Genomic DNA, 16479 nt, shown 5'->3' on the forward strand with positions numbered 1-16479 from the left:
TAATACTATAGGAATCGTAGTTTTGGGGGGATTAGGCCTCTTCGGATTTTTTCCCTCCATCTAACGTCCACAAATAATTATATCTATTTATCCCATACTAAGCAAACATAATCTGTCACTCCATCTATACTTTATCCCATGGTATAACTTTTCCTTCATAATACTATCCACAATCCTATCATATATTCAATCCTTCATACCATCTAATCCCGTGGTTTAGCTTCTCTCTCACAATCCTATCAATAATTCCGTTCATATCCAATCCCATAAAATCTAATTTGGCGATCCAATGTGCACCTATGGAATAGGCCCGTTTATCAAAATACTAACTCATTTTTTAATAAGCAAATGATAAATTGATCTCTAGACCATTAATAGTGCAATCTAACTACTCAATCAAATCAACAATTTATCAATTAAGAAATTAATCCATCAATACTATCAATCTAACAAATAGAAAACAATCAACCATAAGACTCAAGAGTTAACATTGGAAAACCTATAGAAAAACTCTCTGGCGGGATGAAAATCATTGTCCTAACAGTGAATAACAATCCATTATTAAATCAAACTCCATTATTAAATCAAACTGTTAAAAGGCATAATTGAAGGAATTACAACTACTTACCCAAGTTTATCTACAATTGAGCCCACCACAAGCTTCAAAAAGCTAAATCTTGGCTTCGAAGTGACATTGACATGTCAATCTCCATAGATTTAATACCCAACATGAAGCTCCAATCCCCATCTTTGATAGCTCATTGCTCATATGGTCATGGTGTTGTAGGGATATGAAAAGTAGTGTGAAGGTTTTGGTGTTCACAAACTCAATCTAGAAGAATTAAATGAATCTAACTGATAATTTGAGTCTCTACTCTATAGATTGAGAAACACATGAGATTCATCAATGAAGTCTTGATGAACAAATTATGAAGCAATTGTAGAGAGAAAATAGATCTTAGGCTTCAATAACCATCATTCTTCATCTGAAATAAAGAAATGCGATATTAAAACTGTTTCAGGGGCAAAATGGTCATAAAATGGATCTGAGGTGCATCAACAATACTCAAGCCCAAATCCCGTGCCTGTCGAGTGCTGCTCCTAGGACTTTGACTGCTCGAGCCCATGTCAAGCACCTGTTGAGTGCTACTCACAGGACTTTGACGGCTCAGTTTCATATCCGGCACCAGTTGAGCGCAGATCAAGAGGATTTCAGGCCCTTGAGCTCTTGTCAAGTACATATCAAGCGCTACTTGCAAGATCTCAGGCACTTAAGCTCCTATTGGCGCATATCAAGCCCCAAGAGCTTGAGCCCCTGTCAAGTGCATAACAAGAAGGGGCCAATCATCTTTAGTAAGAAGTGGCTTGAATTACACGAGGGGAAAGTCCTATAAAATGGGTTAGTGCCTAGATGAATGTGAGATACAAAATGGTGAAGTGGAAGTGTTCGGACAAGTCATTTACCTATTAGCAATGGTATTGATGGCTGCATTACTTCTTGAGGAATACCATTCAAGCGGAGAGCACAATCTCATTCACTCAGTAAGTAGAGCATCCAACCCAAAAATCCCAAAATATAGACACTGAAGATATTGTTTATTGAAAATAGCCAACCTAGTTAAAACTATTCTAACAATTTTAATGCGGATAAAAATCGCATGATCTTCTGGTGATGATGGATTGGCATGATCCTCTAGTATTTTAGTGCTTAGCATTCTTGAATTAGTTGCACTTCATCAGAAAAATATTCTTTTACTCTTGTGAAGCAATATTAATATTATTTGCCATCGCAACCCTCATTGCTGTTGAAAAATGCAAACTTACAAAAGTTGTATTATACTTGAATGCCATTTTTGGTACTAGTCAGGTTTTTGAAAGATATTCGCTCCTCATATTTTCAATTTCTGTTTGTCAATTTGCGGGGAAGTGGAAAAGTGGAAACTCAGAAAATGTTATACACCTTTTGGCTAAGACCATATCTTATGGAAGTTAGTTCAATTACTGTGCAGAATGAAACTGATATTAGTTGTTATCTTCTAGATCTTTGTAACAAAGTGGCATCTCTTATTCAGGGGCAGGGTTAGGTTCTAAGGTACAATATCTGTGTGACAAATTAAAGAAGCAATTCATTGTCATGTGTATTTTTTCTTTTCAGTGGGTTTAGGGTGACTTAGCCATTGATTTCTTTCCTTGTTTTTGGTTTTTGGTTTTTTGTTTTTGTTTTGTTTTTTTTTTGTTTTTTTTTTTTTTTTGGTTCGAACAGGTCAATACTTCAAAAAATTGTACAAGTCTTAGAAACCTGATCTATATCCAAGTCAAAGGTCTGCATTTTTATCAAGTGCTTGACTTGAAACCAAAAGTTCATTTTACCTATGCTTGAAGGATGTTCTAAGACAAGTCCTATATCAGTCTTGGTCTTGGCTGAGTTGCTTAGAATGGTTTTAAATAGAATTAGACTTTGGCCTATTCATAAGGAGCTTTTGTGTAAATTCTTATTTTTTGGTGGATTTCAATTGGTGGCGAGTTTTGCTGTTTATCGTTTTGGTGTATTCCAAACTTTTTGCATGTGTGTATTTTATGTGCTGATTTGTTAAAGTTAAATTTTTCAATCACAACCTGCTTAGAATTGGTGTCTAAATTTTGTGACCCGGTTGTTAGGATCATATTTTCCGGGTGAAGGTATAGACTCCATGCTGTTCATCTGATTACATGAATCTCTCTCTCTCTCTCTCTCTCTCTCTCTCATATTCATGATTCAAGCATTTAAATTTGGAAATATTAGTGAAGAGTAATTCTATTTACACACCACTCTTTTTCTCAGTACCTACCATTTCTCAATTTTTTTTTATTATTACAATTGTGTCCTTTAGTTTAATTACTTTTTAGACAAAATCCTTAACCCTAATTTCTCAATACGCACATATACACCAATAGGAGCCACCGCTGCAACCCACGCAACTCCAACTTTTGATCAGTGCCGTCACCCGTGCCCCTCCTTCTCTAACCTCTGTCTTGCGACTCCATCTCTTTCCTCCTCATTCTTTTTCTTTCTTCTTCGTCTTCGCTGCTAGTTGAAATCCCAGATCCGTCTCTTTGTTTCACGATTGATCTCCCTCCCTTGTGCCAACGAATCTCTCTCTTTGTGGGAGTCGTGATGGACGAGGGTTGTGGTGGTGGTGCGTCAAAATAGGGAGAGAGGGGAGCGGTGAGGGTAAAAGAGGATGAGGGTTGTAAGCCACTGGAAAGGTGTAGCAATAGAGTGGGGAGTTGAGGAGGAGTTAGGGGGTAAAAGATGGGGACGGAGATGACGTCGGCGGGAGAGGGGCACTGGCAAAAGGGGGTTCAAAGGGACGACGCCGGTGGTTGTAGCTTAGCAACGATGGCAGTGGTGAAGAGATGTTAAGGTTAGAGTTCAAGTTGGGGTTGGTGAAGATGAGGATATTTTGGGAATATTTAAAAATTGATGGTATGCATTGAGTAAAAATCAAATAGTTAAAATTGTGTTGTGTGTACTAAGTAAATGGTGTGCATTGAGATACTTTGTGGTGGGTAATTATAGTTCATGATGTGTAAATATTATCCATTATTGAATGCCTTTTGAGTGTTGCCACACCAATCACCTATTGTCGGTACCTATATTATTTCTCAAAGAACACCAAAGTGATAGCACTCACTATGTTTCCATAAACTAATCACATTCTAATTGGGAATTTTGACACCTAACAACACCTAGTTACTAGTAAATTTCGGGTTTGTGTGTCCCTCTTTTTTTCCATGTGAGTTGTTTGTATCATGAGCAATGGTAGAGGGCTACAAAAAACGTGGCTCAAATGGCTCAAAATTGTCAAAACGACATCGTTTTGAGTGTAAAACGACACAAAACAACGTCGTTTTGGCAGTTTTGAGCCATTTGAGCCACGCTTTTTGTGGCCCTCAAACATTTTTCTTGTATCATATAGTAAATTAGTTGTACAAGGTTTTTAGACTTCTGAATTTAATCTTGATAGAAAATTAAGTAAGGAAATGATTGGATTATATTTGATTGGTCTGAATGTCATTGTGATTGTTAATGTTTGTAAATATTAAATTTTTTATTTGAAAATCGGGTGTTCGGACCAATTTATACGCAGCTCGACTAATTTCGAGACTCATGCAAAGCTTCTTCTCTACATGGAATGGACAAATCTCGTGTAGAGTTTACAGGCGTGGCCCCAAAAAGTTGAACCTAAAACCTACAGGGAATACACCGTCAGGCCCCAAGTTACACCAATCAAACTAAATGTAAAAAATTAAAAAATTTTAAAAAAAAAACCTCAAGCATTTTGAAGAACTTTCAAAGCGTTTAGAACATGGTTATTGGGGTTCTAAAACCCTACCAATTAACCTTCCATCTCAAGAGCCCTTTTGATTGCGAAGGATGAAGTTTTTCATTCCTCTGTGTCCAACATGTAAATGACAAAATACTGAGTGCTTGAGAAGTGGTAAGGATAGAGAATCACTGAGGCCTTATTTGTTTTTAGAATTAGGTTGGATGGAGTTATGAATATGGTGAGATTGAGTGAGTCAATTATTAGTGTAGTAGTATTAGGTTAAAAATATAAAAAATATTATTTAATTGATAACCACTGGACTAACAATACATGGATGAGATTAATTATATGAAATTTTACAAGTACCCATGTTGCATGGCTTTCTCATTGTAATATCAACAGATTGATTCTAATGCTGTGTTTTGTTGGAAAATTTGAAAAGAGATTTGAAAAACAAAATGAAAAAGGTAGGTAAAATATAAATAAAATATACCTACATTTTATTTAGTTTCACATACCTTATCCATTTTTCTTTTTAAATCCCTCTCCAAATCGCCCAATAACGTAAATACCAAAGCCTCAAAGACATTGCTAATCCACTAGAGTGAGGCCTGGTGCTCCCTTTAGCTAACTAACATAATATTAGTGATCTTTACTTCACTACTAATCCAATCCCAACAACCCTTATATCTCAAAACAAACAGGCCCAAAGGCTATTATAAGATGCGTGGCCTAGATCTACTAGGGAGTATTGTTTGCTATATTTTATAACCCAATAGTCGGCCTTATAAATTAGATTTTTCCTCTTCCTGCTCCAAAGGGTGCCTCCAAGATAGTTTCCACATCCGATGTGGAATTACTATAGTGTAAAAAAAAAAAAAAATTAAAAAAAAAAAATTACCAAATGTTATACTAGCATTCATTTTGGTAGAGTGTGGATAGGGTTACAAACTAATTGAGCTGTTTATGAATAGTTTGAGCTTGACTTATTTAAAACTCGTTTAAACTCGACTCGTTTATTAAATGAACGAGCTCGAGTTGGATTTTTAAGCTCGTTTATTAATCAAGTTGAGCTTGAGCAGTTCAAAGCTCGGCTCGATGAGGCTCATGAATGTAAAGAAAATAATTAATATTTACTTTTAATGACATATCAAATAAATTTTTAATAATTTATTTTATTTTTTTATTTGTGTTTGGTGTTTGTGTAAAAATACATAATTGATTGATGCAGTTTATTATTAATATAAGTATTATTGTATATTTTGTTCACAATTTTTTTATTTTTTTATCGTAATAAGTAAATTAATTTAATTTTAGTTTTTTTCAAGCTCAAGCTCAAGTTCAAACTCGGCTCGTTCATGTAATTGAATCGAACTCGAGTTTATCAAGTATTTAACGAGCCGAGTTCGAACTCGATTATTTAAGCTCAACTATTTCTTAATAAACAAGTTTGAACACTCAAAAGATTGACTCAACTTGATTCGTTTGCCATCCTAAATGTGGGTTTTATTCACAATGAATGCAATATTGCAGGACATTGTGTGCAATTTTTCGAAAAAAGTTTGTGTTTCTAATGGTGCAATCTATAAAGAATTGTTGTGGCCTTAGGAGTTGGTTTTGTGAGTTTGATCGTCTTGAATAAGGCAAATCAATGAGTTCGTACATGTTCTTGTTTGTCAACATAAAACCATAGTTACCCATTAGAAGTGCAGAGTTTCTATTTCTACACAATTTTTTTCTCAGTTTATAGCAAAAAAAATTTCTTCTTTAGAAGTGAATTTTCAGACAAAATTATATGGTTTGAAAATTAACTTTTGAAGGAAAATTAATGGTTTAAAAATCAAACTTCTGAATCAACTTTGGAACTAATATATAGTTGAATCATAAAGTTTTTATTCAGAATTAATAACTGAATAAAAGAAAAGTGTGAATTGAGATAATGTGATATATGAAAACAGAAACTCATGGATGTAAAATCATTATGTCTGGAAACTGGCACCCACATCCTCTCTTTCCTTCCAGCAAAAGAGGAGAAAGAAAAGAAGGGTAAAAATAATGATTTTGTCTGGCACTGCCTGGAGAGGAGAGGAGAGGAGAGGAGAGCAATGTATTTGTGTTGTGGATGAGTCTGATATTTGCTTTTGCAGATTGTAGGGTAAATAAATACATACCATTGGATGCTGTGGGCTTTGGTGGTACCAACCAGGCCTTCCACTTTTTACACTGCTGCTACTCCTTCTATGTTAATTTGAAATTTGCAGTATATCCCCACATCTACAAACCCCATTATTGGCATTTATTTTTATTTTTCTTTTTCTTTTTCTTTTTCTTTTTTTTAAAAAAAAGATATGTTAAAACAGCCTTTTCGAGTTGATGTTAGTGTTGAAAAAATGTCTGAAATTATTTTGAAATATGTAAAGAGTATATTGAGATTATAAATATTTTTTTTATTGACAACTTTTAGGATTGTCATTAGTAAGATCGTTCAAAAAATGGCAATACAGTAATGTAACAGTTATTTACTTACAAAATCAGTTTTACCATTAAACCCATTTAGGCCTGTTCGGTATAGTTCTAAGTCTGCTAGGGATCCTCAACAAAATAGGCATGTTTGGTATCGTTTTCATTTTATTTTTATTATCGGTGTAAAATAGGCATTTTCTTTCCCAATTTTTTATACTCTTTAGGAAACACAATTTTTTTAAAAAATTTTCAAATTGTAAATGATGGATGTTTTTAAAGTTTTTAATTATTTTGTTCCTAACAATACAACTAACAACAGGGCATGGTTTTGGCTGTTGATGGAGAAGCCAACCATCTCCTCAACCTCAAGCAGTGAGGATTAAACTGGTATCTCCCTGTCAATCTTCAAAGTTCAAACCACAGCTGTCATTTTTCAAAACCAAGTTAAAAAAAAAATAAAATAAAATAAAATATAATAATAATAATAATAATAATCAGCTGTACTGCAAAAAGCACAGGAAAAACAGAGCACACCACAAAACACCAATCCATTCATGGCCACTCACATCCTTGTAACGTGTTTAGAAACAAAGAGATCAGGCCAAGCCAGGGGCCCCCTCAGAACAAAAAACAGAAACAGAAACACAATTCCATCGTAAAAAAACAGAGCATCATATCTCTGTCATTTTCAAATCCTGTGTGCGTTTTTTCAGTCTCTCAATTATTAAGTAATCCAGAGTATCATGTAACATAACGATGAAAAATCTCAAAACACACTAAGTAAATGATTCATTGTCTCTCAATTACCTAACAAAAATGAGTTGGGATTATCTCAACTGTAAAGTTTGCCGCAACGTCAATAATGTCATATAATACTCTAAAAACGAATTAATAATTACCTTTTGTTTTCTCATGGACCTCCCACTACCAGCATACTGGTAGATGGTAATCTATTATGTGTCTCTCTTTTTCCCTTTGTCCCGTTTCTCTCCTTCACTGAGCTTTCTCCTCTTGTTGCTGTCTGTCTTTTTCAAGTTTCATTCTCATGTTTCAACCACCACGTGAACCCAAGGCAATAATGCCTTCCCCACCACCACTAACCCCCCCTACATCTACAATCACTGTTAATCTTAAATTTAAAAGACACCCCGACATGATCAAGATCAGACGGTTTAAATTCTGTCACGATTCAATCGATTGTCCTGTCAGGAGCCCACCATATCTTTTCCTGGCTCGGACAGCTATTCAACCTCTCAACTTCACTCCCCATCAGTGAGAAAGCGATTAAATTCTCTTTTTCTTTTTCTTTTTCTTTATTTTTTTTTAAATGACAACGAACCTCCCTAATTGCTTAAGCTCAAAAACACTAACAAGAGTCGAACTCAAAATGTTCAAGTTCACAGTTTGATCCAGAGTTCTAGACTACCCATGTTGGGTTGATATTGATAGAATTTTTTGACATGTTTGATCACTGCTTCATTCAAATTACTAACTGTACATTGAGTTAGATTGTGCAGAAAGTAGGGCCGATTTGGATAACGAATATCAAGCTGTAGATGGTGATGTTAGTCCTACCGCGACCCCATTCTTTTTCAATAATGTCAAATAGGAGGTAGGTAGCTTCCCATCCACATTAGTCTTTTCCACAAAAAATAATGGACAAGAAAAATATGCAAGAGAGAAACTTCTCGTGAAATTTAATAGGCATGATAGATTTACATATATCTAATTTTTAATCTCAAGAACATATTTCTCATTGGCAAAAAAAGAGTGATCAATCAACATAGGAACATATATTATGGTAATTTTAGATGAAATACGCATACTATGCTATACCAAAATCAAAAGACAAGAACATGACATCCAAAAACAAAAACAAAAACAAAAACAAAAAACAAAAAAAATCATTTAAGGGTATAAGAGACGTACTCCTTTCTACTGGTATTTTTTTTTCACTTCCCTAGCCTTCTCTCTCATCATCTTCTTTTGGGCGAGTCGAAGAACTAGAGCCTGACGTCATGTTTACGGCCTGCCCATGTGTAAATCTCTGCAATTGTATCATCCGAGCGTAGATCCCATCAGGGTAGTTTTTCAGTAGGTGTGAGTGTGAGCCCTGCTCGGCCACTTTCCCATCGTCTATCACAGCAATGACATGGGCATTCCTTATTGTTGATAGTCGGTGTGCAACAACAATTGTTGTCTTCCCCGAGCAAGCACGCTCCAAGGCCTCTTGCACGCACCTTTCTGACTCAGCATCGAGCGCGCTTGTGGCTTCATCTAGTAGCATTAGCTCAGCCTTCCTTAGAAAAGCCCGAGCAACTGCGATTCTTTGCTTTTGTCCACCGGACAATTGAATCCCTCTCTCCCCAACAAATGTTTTATAACCTTCTGGTAACGATGATATGAACTTATGGGCATTTGCGAGAGTTGCTGCTTCGATTATCTCAGCTTCGGTTGCTGATTCACGCCCATAAGCAATGTTTTCATAAATGGTTGTCGCAAAGAGGCATGGCTCTTGTGGCACCAAAGCAATGTGTTGTCGCAATGACTTTAGATTGTACTTTCGAATGTCCTTCCCATCGATCATGACCCGTCCAGAAGATGGCTCATAGAAACGCTCTATAAGAGCGATCACTGAGCTCTTACCGCACCCACTGGGACCCACAAGAGCGAGTGTCTTTCCAGCTCGTGCACGAAGGCTGAGGTCTCGGAAAACTGGCATATCAGGGCGGGAAGGGTAAGAAAAGTCCACGTGCTTGAATTCCACTTCCCCACGTAGCCGATCGGGAACTGGGATCGAATCGGGATCATCAGGATCAATTTCAGATTTGTGGTCAAGGAGCTCAAACACTGACCTCATGGCTCGGCCACCCTTAATGAAGTCAGGGGCTAGGGTCAATGTCTCTGCTGCACCATTGGCGGAGACCATGAGAACCATGAAAACTCGGATTGTCTTAGAAAAATCAGAGATCCCATGCTTCACAAGCCACGAGGCATACCAAAGACCGAGGGCATAGGAAGCGTAAAGTAAAAATTGGGCTATTCCGTACCCACTTCCAGCAATCTGTCCCTTCCAGAAGCATCGCCTGAGCGGAGTTTGGAGGCTGATGGTGAAAAGACTGACAATTTTCGATTCTGAATTGAAGGCAGCCACAGTTCTTACATTGGCCACTGCCTCTCCTGCTAGTTGTGTGGCTTTGGCATGTGCAGCTTCTAGGTCTCCTGAGAAACCTTGCATGAACATTTTCTGTTTTGAAGAAACAACAAAAGCAATAAACATACGGACTATCTGATCTGCTCAATTATATATATGCACCTAATGACTTTTCAAGAAGTGTTGTTAACCAGCCCTTTTACAAAAAAAAAAAAAAATTATTGTTGGGTTGTGTAGATTTTGATAAATACTATATACTAAACACTTCATCGCAACATTTGTGATCTATTGCCCTAATTTCTATGTAGTCGAAGGGAGATGGCCATCTCTCGTAATCTTTCTAATCATAGTGAAAATCACAATAGCCGTGGACATAGTCCTAATTTTGGGTGAACAACGTAAACTTCTTCTTTTTTTTTGTGTGTGTGCACGTGTGATTTATCTTTCTTGTGCATTTGTTTGTTTTTATATTTCATGTTTCACCGATTTTGGTTAGATGTTACGGATTCCAAACATTTATCATTGTGAATTCTCCACCGGCTTCAAAATGATCCTAAAACCTAGTAGTCAAGAACAAACCTGCAGGACGGTGGCTGCGACGACAACGGGGAATACGGCTATGAGGACAAGGGCTAGGCGCCACTGCAAAACGAACCCTGCAGTGCACGCAACAACCATGAGTGCCGAATTCTGCATAATCACTGAAATGCGGTCTCCAATAGCCGACCTAACGTTGTTGGCATCGAGAGCCAGCCTGGCTGCAATTCTAGAACTCTCATTCTCTTCCTGATCAAACCACGCAATATCATTTTTCATCACTGCCGCCAACATTTTCTCCCTCACCCGTTTGGTAAGGTTTTCTCCAACAACATCCCAAAAGAAATGCTGTAACGTGTTGAAGATCAGCGCAGCTGACGAAACCCCAATCAATAGATAGCAGTATTTTCCGATTTCTCTGATCATATAAGCGTGGTTTGGATTGTAGTAAACGCTCAGGACAGCGCTCAGAACGTATGCGAAGAAGGCACTGAGGGAGCCACAAACAATCGACCCTATAGAACCAAATAGAGCATAAGCCCACTCGGGAGAGTTCATTTTGGCGAGTCGCCAGAAGGAACTAGCTTGCTCCTTGAACGCGAGCTTTTCAAGCCTGTAATTGGGGTGTGAGGCATCAAGGGACAGGCTAAAGTCAGATGTTGAGAAGTCAGATAGGCGGCGTGAGTATGGTGATCGGCCATAGGAGGAGTTTCGGGCAATTATTGGTGAGCTTACAGAGTTCCTGGCACTAGAAGGCCTGCAAAGAAAGATCCATTTTAGGCAACAAATCGTCAGCTTACTCCATGTCATTACATCAGCATTTAGGCTTTGTACAGAAGGAATATGTTATTCTACCAAAATTTTTATACAAAATTTTGCACCAGAATGATGTAACAGTGACTGTCATTTGTGCAATTAAAGGCACCTCAATGAGCTCTTTGTTCTACAGTGATTGGCTCAAAATCCATGTCTTATGTATAATTTCTGTATGAATTTTCTATTTGTATATCACTACTTTGTCCCAAATACCAATAATACGAATTTTTTTGACATTTCTGCCATTATTAAGAATGGTTTCATGATGACTGCCAAGAAAAGACCAGAAGTTAGTAAAGCTAACCGTGCACTGCTCTTTCTGGCATTATTGAGTGCGGTTTCATGAGCTGTTTCCTGCATTCTGATAAGCTTCGCGTAGACACCATGTTCTCCTTTGGCCATGAGTTCGTCGTGGGTTCCAATTTCTGACACACTACCTTGTTGCAGTACAGCCACAAGGTCAGCCTTCCTGATAGTGGACAGACGGTGTGCAATGACAAGAGTTGTTCTCCCAATCATGAAACGATCAAGAGCCTCTTGCACTAGCTTTTCTGACTCTGAATCTAATGCACTTGTTGCCTCATCTAAAAGCAAGATTGCTGGGTTTTTCAGCATTGCTCTTGCTATGGCTATTCTCTGCTTTTGCCCGCCTGACAGTTGAAGCCCTCTCTCCCCTACCTGCCATTTTCAATTGGTTTCACATTATATATGTTCTTTCCCCCAAAAAGTTATGATGAATGGTAAAAGAAATCGGAACTTGGATTCTCAAACCTTTTTTTTTTTTTTTTTATAATAATTTTACAGAAATCAAATGACAGATTTTCTCTATCCATATTGTTGTCATTGTGTCAATATTGTAGATCCATGGTATTTTAAGTCCTCTATATTGATATTCTTAGTATTTTTACTTGATAATTTTTTTTTCTGTTGTCTTTTTCGTAATTGTTTCTGCAACACTCTGACTCCTACTTGAGATCTTCAAGCTATATTATTTTCTATTTTGTCCTCATTGTCAATATCACAGAATCTCTTTCACCATCCAGTGAGTCCTATAAAATCTCGAAATAGGTTTTTAATTTCTTGACATTATTCTTATTATTATAAGCTGTAATGAACCCAACATGCTCTTCATTTCTATTGTTTTTTTTAGCATGTATCTGTCTTCTTGTTTCCTCTCCCCATCCTCTTCAGTTTTGAGGTCTTAGTTTCTGAATAAATAATTAAAACCCTATTTATATCGGCACATGCATTGTTGACTAAAATCATTTAAATTTGTTTTTTAAATATATGTATGACCAAACACCCCCCTTATTGACTTTAAACATGTTTGTTTGTTTGTTTGTTCACTAGCAATTAAAAATCTAACCAAACAAACCCCATCTGTGTTCAAGATCTATGATTAACTTTCACAGTCCAAATTTGCTCTACAATAACTACTAGAACAATATATAGAAAAAAACTTAAGCCTATTCCGATCAGCTTATTTTTTCTGTCTTTAGTGAATTTTCTTTTAACCATATGGTAACCTGAGTGTCGAAGCCATCGGGAAGCTTGATAATGAACGAATGAGCGTTGGCGACTCTGGCAGCTTCTTCGATCTCAACTAGAGATGCGTCGGGCCTACCCAACAGTATGTTCTCTTTAATGGAAGTAGCAAAGAGAGCAGGTTCTTGGCTCACAAGCCCAATTTGCTGCCTCAACCATCTCAGCTTCAATGTCTTTATGTCATGCCCATCTAACACAACTTGACCTAACATAATTATCCACAAAACATACCCATACATTAAATTTGTCTACTTCAATATATACAAAACATAGAAATTATAGAAATGAAATATATTGCTTGATAGTATTTTACCCGAGGTGGGATCGTAGAATCGCTCGATGAGAGAGACCACAGTGCTCTTGCCGGAGCCGCTGCTTCCGACCAAAGCTATGGTTTTTCCAGCAGGAACAGTTAGAGAGAAATTGCGAAGGATTGGAACTTCTGCCCTTGAAGGGTATGAGAATTCGACATTTTTCAGGTCTACCTGACCCGTCACAGAGTCTAATTCCAAACCCGATTCGCTATTCCTCTCAACGCTGGGTTTATGATCGATTATGCGAAATATTCTTGCTGCTGCAACTCTGGCCTTGGCAAATGCAGTCATGCTCGGTGCTGACTGTCCTAATGCTCTGTCAAAGCCAAAAATTACTGTTGAGCCAAGACGAATTTAAGTAGAGATATAGTAGTAGCATGGTCTCAAATAACGGTATACGATCATATATAGGCCAATATCGAACAGGATAAGAGTTATCTGCTGATAGATTGATGAATTATGGTATCAGAAGTCTAAAATCCCGAAACGTAATGGCAGATATTTAATGTAGCCTTGTACTTACAGGCCACCTAACATAACAGCAAACATTGTGGCTATGGCAAGTCCTCCATTGGTGAAGTGGTGCCTAACTAGATAACCACCATACCAGAGCAGAAGTGCATAGCAGCAAAAGACAGTGAAGTATGTTGCTCCCAATCCCATTCCTTTCGCGAATCCGCTCTTGTAACCGAGCTTCTGAGAGATTTTCAATGCCGATGAGTATGCTTGCAATGCTCTTGATTCGCCAACGAATGCCAAAACCGTTCGAATTTGAACTATTGTCTGCAACTTGGGTTGAATCAGCAATACCCAGATGGAAAAACAGAGAGAACTTATAATGAACTAAAAGGAAATGAAAGAAAATGCACAAATATGAGAAAAATTTCAATTTCTGTGACCTGTTCTACAATGTTCCCTGCTTGGGAAAGAGCTTCTTGGCTTTTGGAAGAGAGCTTGGCTAATGTGATGGTGTGGATGGCTCCAATTACAGCAATGAGAGGAACAACAGCTATTGTGACTAGAGCTAATTGCCAAACAGCAGTGAAACCCACCACAAATCCAGATACAAATGTTCCCATATAGTGCAAGAAATTACCCAACTGTCAAAAAAAACCAAAAAGACCAATTCAGAGCCCAATTAGGAAAACAAGTAATCAACTAAATTGGGTTTTTTTTTTTCTCTTTCTTTTATTTTCCTTCACCTTCTCGCTAATGGCATCTTGGACCAGTACAGCATCAGTGTTAATGGCGAAAACGACATCGGACGTTCGGACCTCTGTATCAAAATATGGAATGTCTTGATTCAGAGCTGCTTCCAAGTATTTGATCCTCATTTTGGTCGATTGTCTCTCTCCAGTCCACATCCAACATGATATCTCTGCAACCCAGTTTTTGATTCATTCCAATTTCAGTGGAGAAGAGCTCACTGAATCAAAATCAAAGCTTAAAAAAAAAAACCCAAATGACAACAACAATAGAACTCACCTGCCCATGAAGATGCCCATATTGCAGCCCCAACAACAAGAAAGTAAAGCGCATACTGCCAAAAAAATAATAATAATAATAATCCATAGATAAAAGAAAATCATTCAAGTTCACGAATCAAGTTTCATGAAAATATGATTGTGAATTCATGTTTTTTTTTTTTTTTTTTTTTTTACCTTGATGACTTCTTGGGTCATCTTGTCCATGTTGTTGGCATTAGACCCAAAAGAATTGACAAGATCGGCGAAGAATCGGAGAAAGAGAGGCAAGGAAGAGCCATGAACAATGGCACCAACAGTCCCAATTGCCATTAAAACATAGTCTAACCCATCTGCAAATCTGAAAAGCTCCCCGAACCCGGATGAGGGAGGAGAAGAACCAGGCTTCTCTGCTGATGCAGAGTCTTTCTTGGGCTCAATGACCTCCATTTCTCTTCTCTCTCTACCCAATTCTCTCTCTTCAAATCCGTTTACTTCTTCAGTGTCTTTTGCTGTTGTTGTTGTTGGTGGTGGTGGTTGTGAAGGTGTAGTGGGTGATGGGTTGGATGATTTAAAGGGAGAGTCTGATTGAGCTGACACGAGTTCGAGACCTTGCATTTCAGACCATTTCCATTGCTCAATCGTCTTTATCTCTAGAGCATCTTGTGACATTGCTTTTACACAATTACAGACAAACGCACCTCAACTCTTCCTCTCTTTTAGTTCACTCTCTCTCTCTCTCTCTCTCTCTCTCTCTCCTTGCTACCACTTTTTTATGTTTCTCTCTCTTGATTTTAAGTCTCATTTATTCAACATTTTTTAAATTTTTTTTTTTTTTGTTTTTTTGTTTTTTAACAGTTTGGGGTGGTTTCTTCAGTTGCTTATTCTTCACTGTAAAACACACGCTTATTAGTTAGTTGCATAGAAAAAATGACAGATGATGAGGTTAGCCTAGAGAGAGAAGGAAGTGGAGGATGAGGAGGAGAGAGAAAGCTTTGGCCCGACAAAGAATACTGTGTGAAAACTTGAGATTGGGTTTTTGACTAAAAAACAGATTCGAAAACACATATGTATAATTTTTTAATTTTTTGATAAATGTTTGGAGAAGTGTATTAATTGTGGAGGTTTGTTGTGTTGGCTTCTTCAAGAAGTGAGAGAAAGAAGTGCGAGAGACACTGAGAGAGAGAGAGAGAGAGAATTATAAGAAGAAAGTTTCATGGCTTACTCCTCTGTCTGTCTCCTTTAAATCCGGCTAATTTTTCTGGTATGTACGATTTTGATATGGTATATACAGTGTATATGTGTGTATAAGTTTGAATGTTGACTGTTTGGTTTCATTTTTTCAAAAATATTTTTTAAAAAATTTTATTTTCTTATTTTTTTTGTATTTTTTTTATTTTTACTGAATATTTTTAATATTTTAAATAATTTTTTTTTTACTTTTAAACATACCAAATATAAATATACTTAAAATATAAAAAATTATAAAAAAAACCTTTTAAAAATTCACTAAAAACCAAAAATATTAAAATTCAATATATTTTTTGTATTTTTATGTATTTATTAATCTTTTAAAATATTTTTTCATAAATTTTTTTACTTTTTATATATATCTAAGTAAGGTGTATTTAAAAAAGTAAAAAAAATATTTAAAATTTTAAAAATTTAAAAATATTCACTAAAAACAAAAAAAAAATGAAAACCAAAACACTCAATTTTTAAAAAATTTAATTCAAAAAACTCAAACAAAACACACTGATTAGTCCTCTTTTGGTAAATATTTTGGGGTTAAAAAAACATAAAAAAAGATAAAGTGGTATTTTGAAAAGTTGGTAAAAAACTTATTTTTTTGGTTTTTTTTGTTTTTTTTTTTTTTT

The 16479-nt window shown here is 36.6% G+C and overlaps 1 protein-coding gene and 1 long non-coding RNA gene across 2 annotated transcripts; one reads left to right on the forward strand and one right to left on the reverse strand.

The window, feature by feature from the left end:
• The first annotated feature begins 313 nt into the window (after positions 1 to 313).
• On the forward strand, positions 314 to 2612 carry LOC145801167 (uncharacterized). The gene is made up of 2 exons (XR_014342192.1): positions 314 to 2092; positions 2264 to 2612. It is a non-coding gene; the product is annotated as an uncharacterized LOC145801167 (long non-coding RNA).
• A 5890-nt stretch (positions 2613 to 8502) lies between these two features.
• LOC114302629 (ABC transporter B family member 1) lies at positions 8503 to 15820 on the reverse strand. The gene is made up of 10 exons (XM_028247682.2): positions 14801 to 15820; positions 14625 to 14679; positions 14342 to 14517; positions 14039 to 14239; positions 13663 to 13922; positions 13139 to 13455; positions 12807 to 13030; positions 11585 to 11958; positions 10507 to 11221; positions 8503 to 10020 (listed from the first exon to the last, which is right to left on the reverse strand). The coding sequence occupies exons 1-10, from the start codon at positions 15272 to 15274 to the stop codon at positions 8734 to 8736; spliced, it is 4083 nt and encodes a 1360-aa protein (XP_028103483.1). The 5' UTR covers positions 15275 to 15820; the 3' UTR covers positions 8503 to 8733.
• Positions 15821 to 16479: the final 659 nt, after the last annotated feature.

This window comes from Camellia sinensis, chromosome 10 (genome assembly GCF_055761805.1).
Source record: "Camellia sinensis isolate YWXY chromosome 10, ASM5576180v1, whole genome shotgun sequence".
Taxonomy (NCBI): domain Eukaryota; kingdom Viridiplantae; phylum Streptophyta; class Magnoliopsida; order Ericales; family Theaceae; genus Camellia; species Camellia sinensis.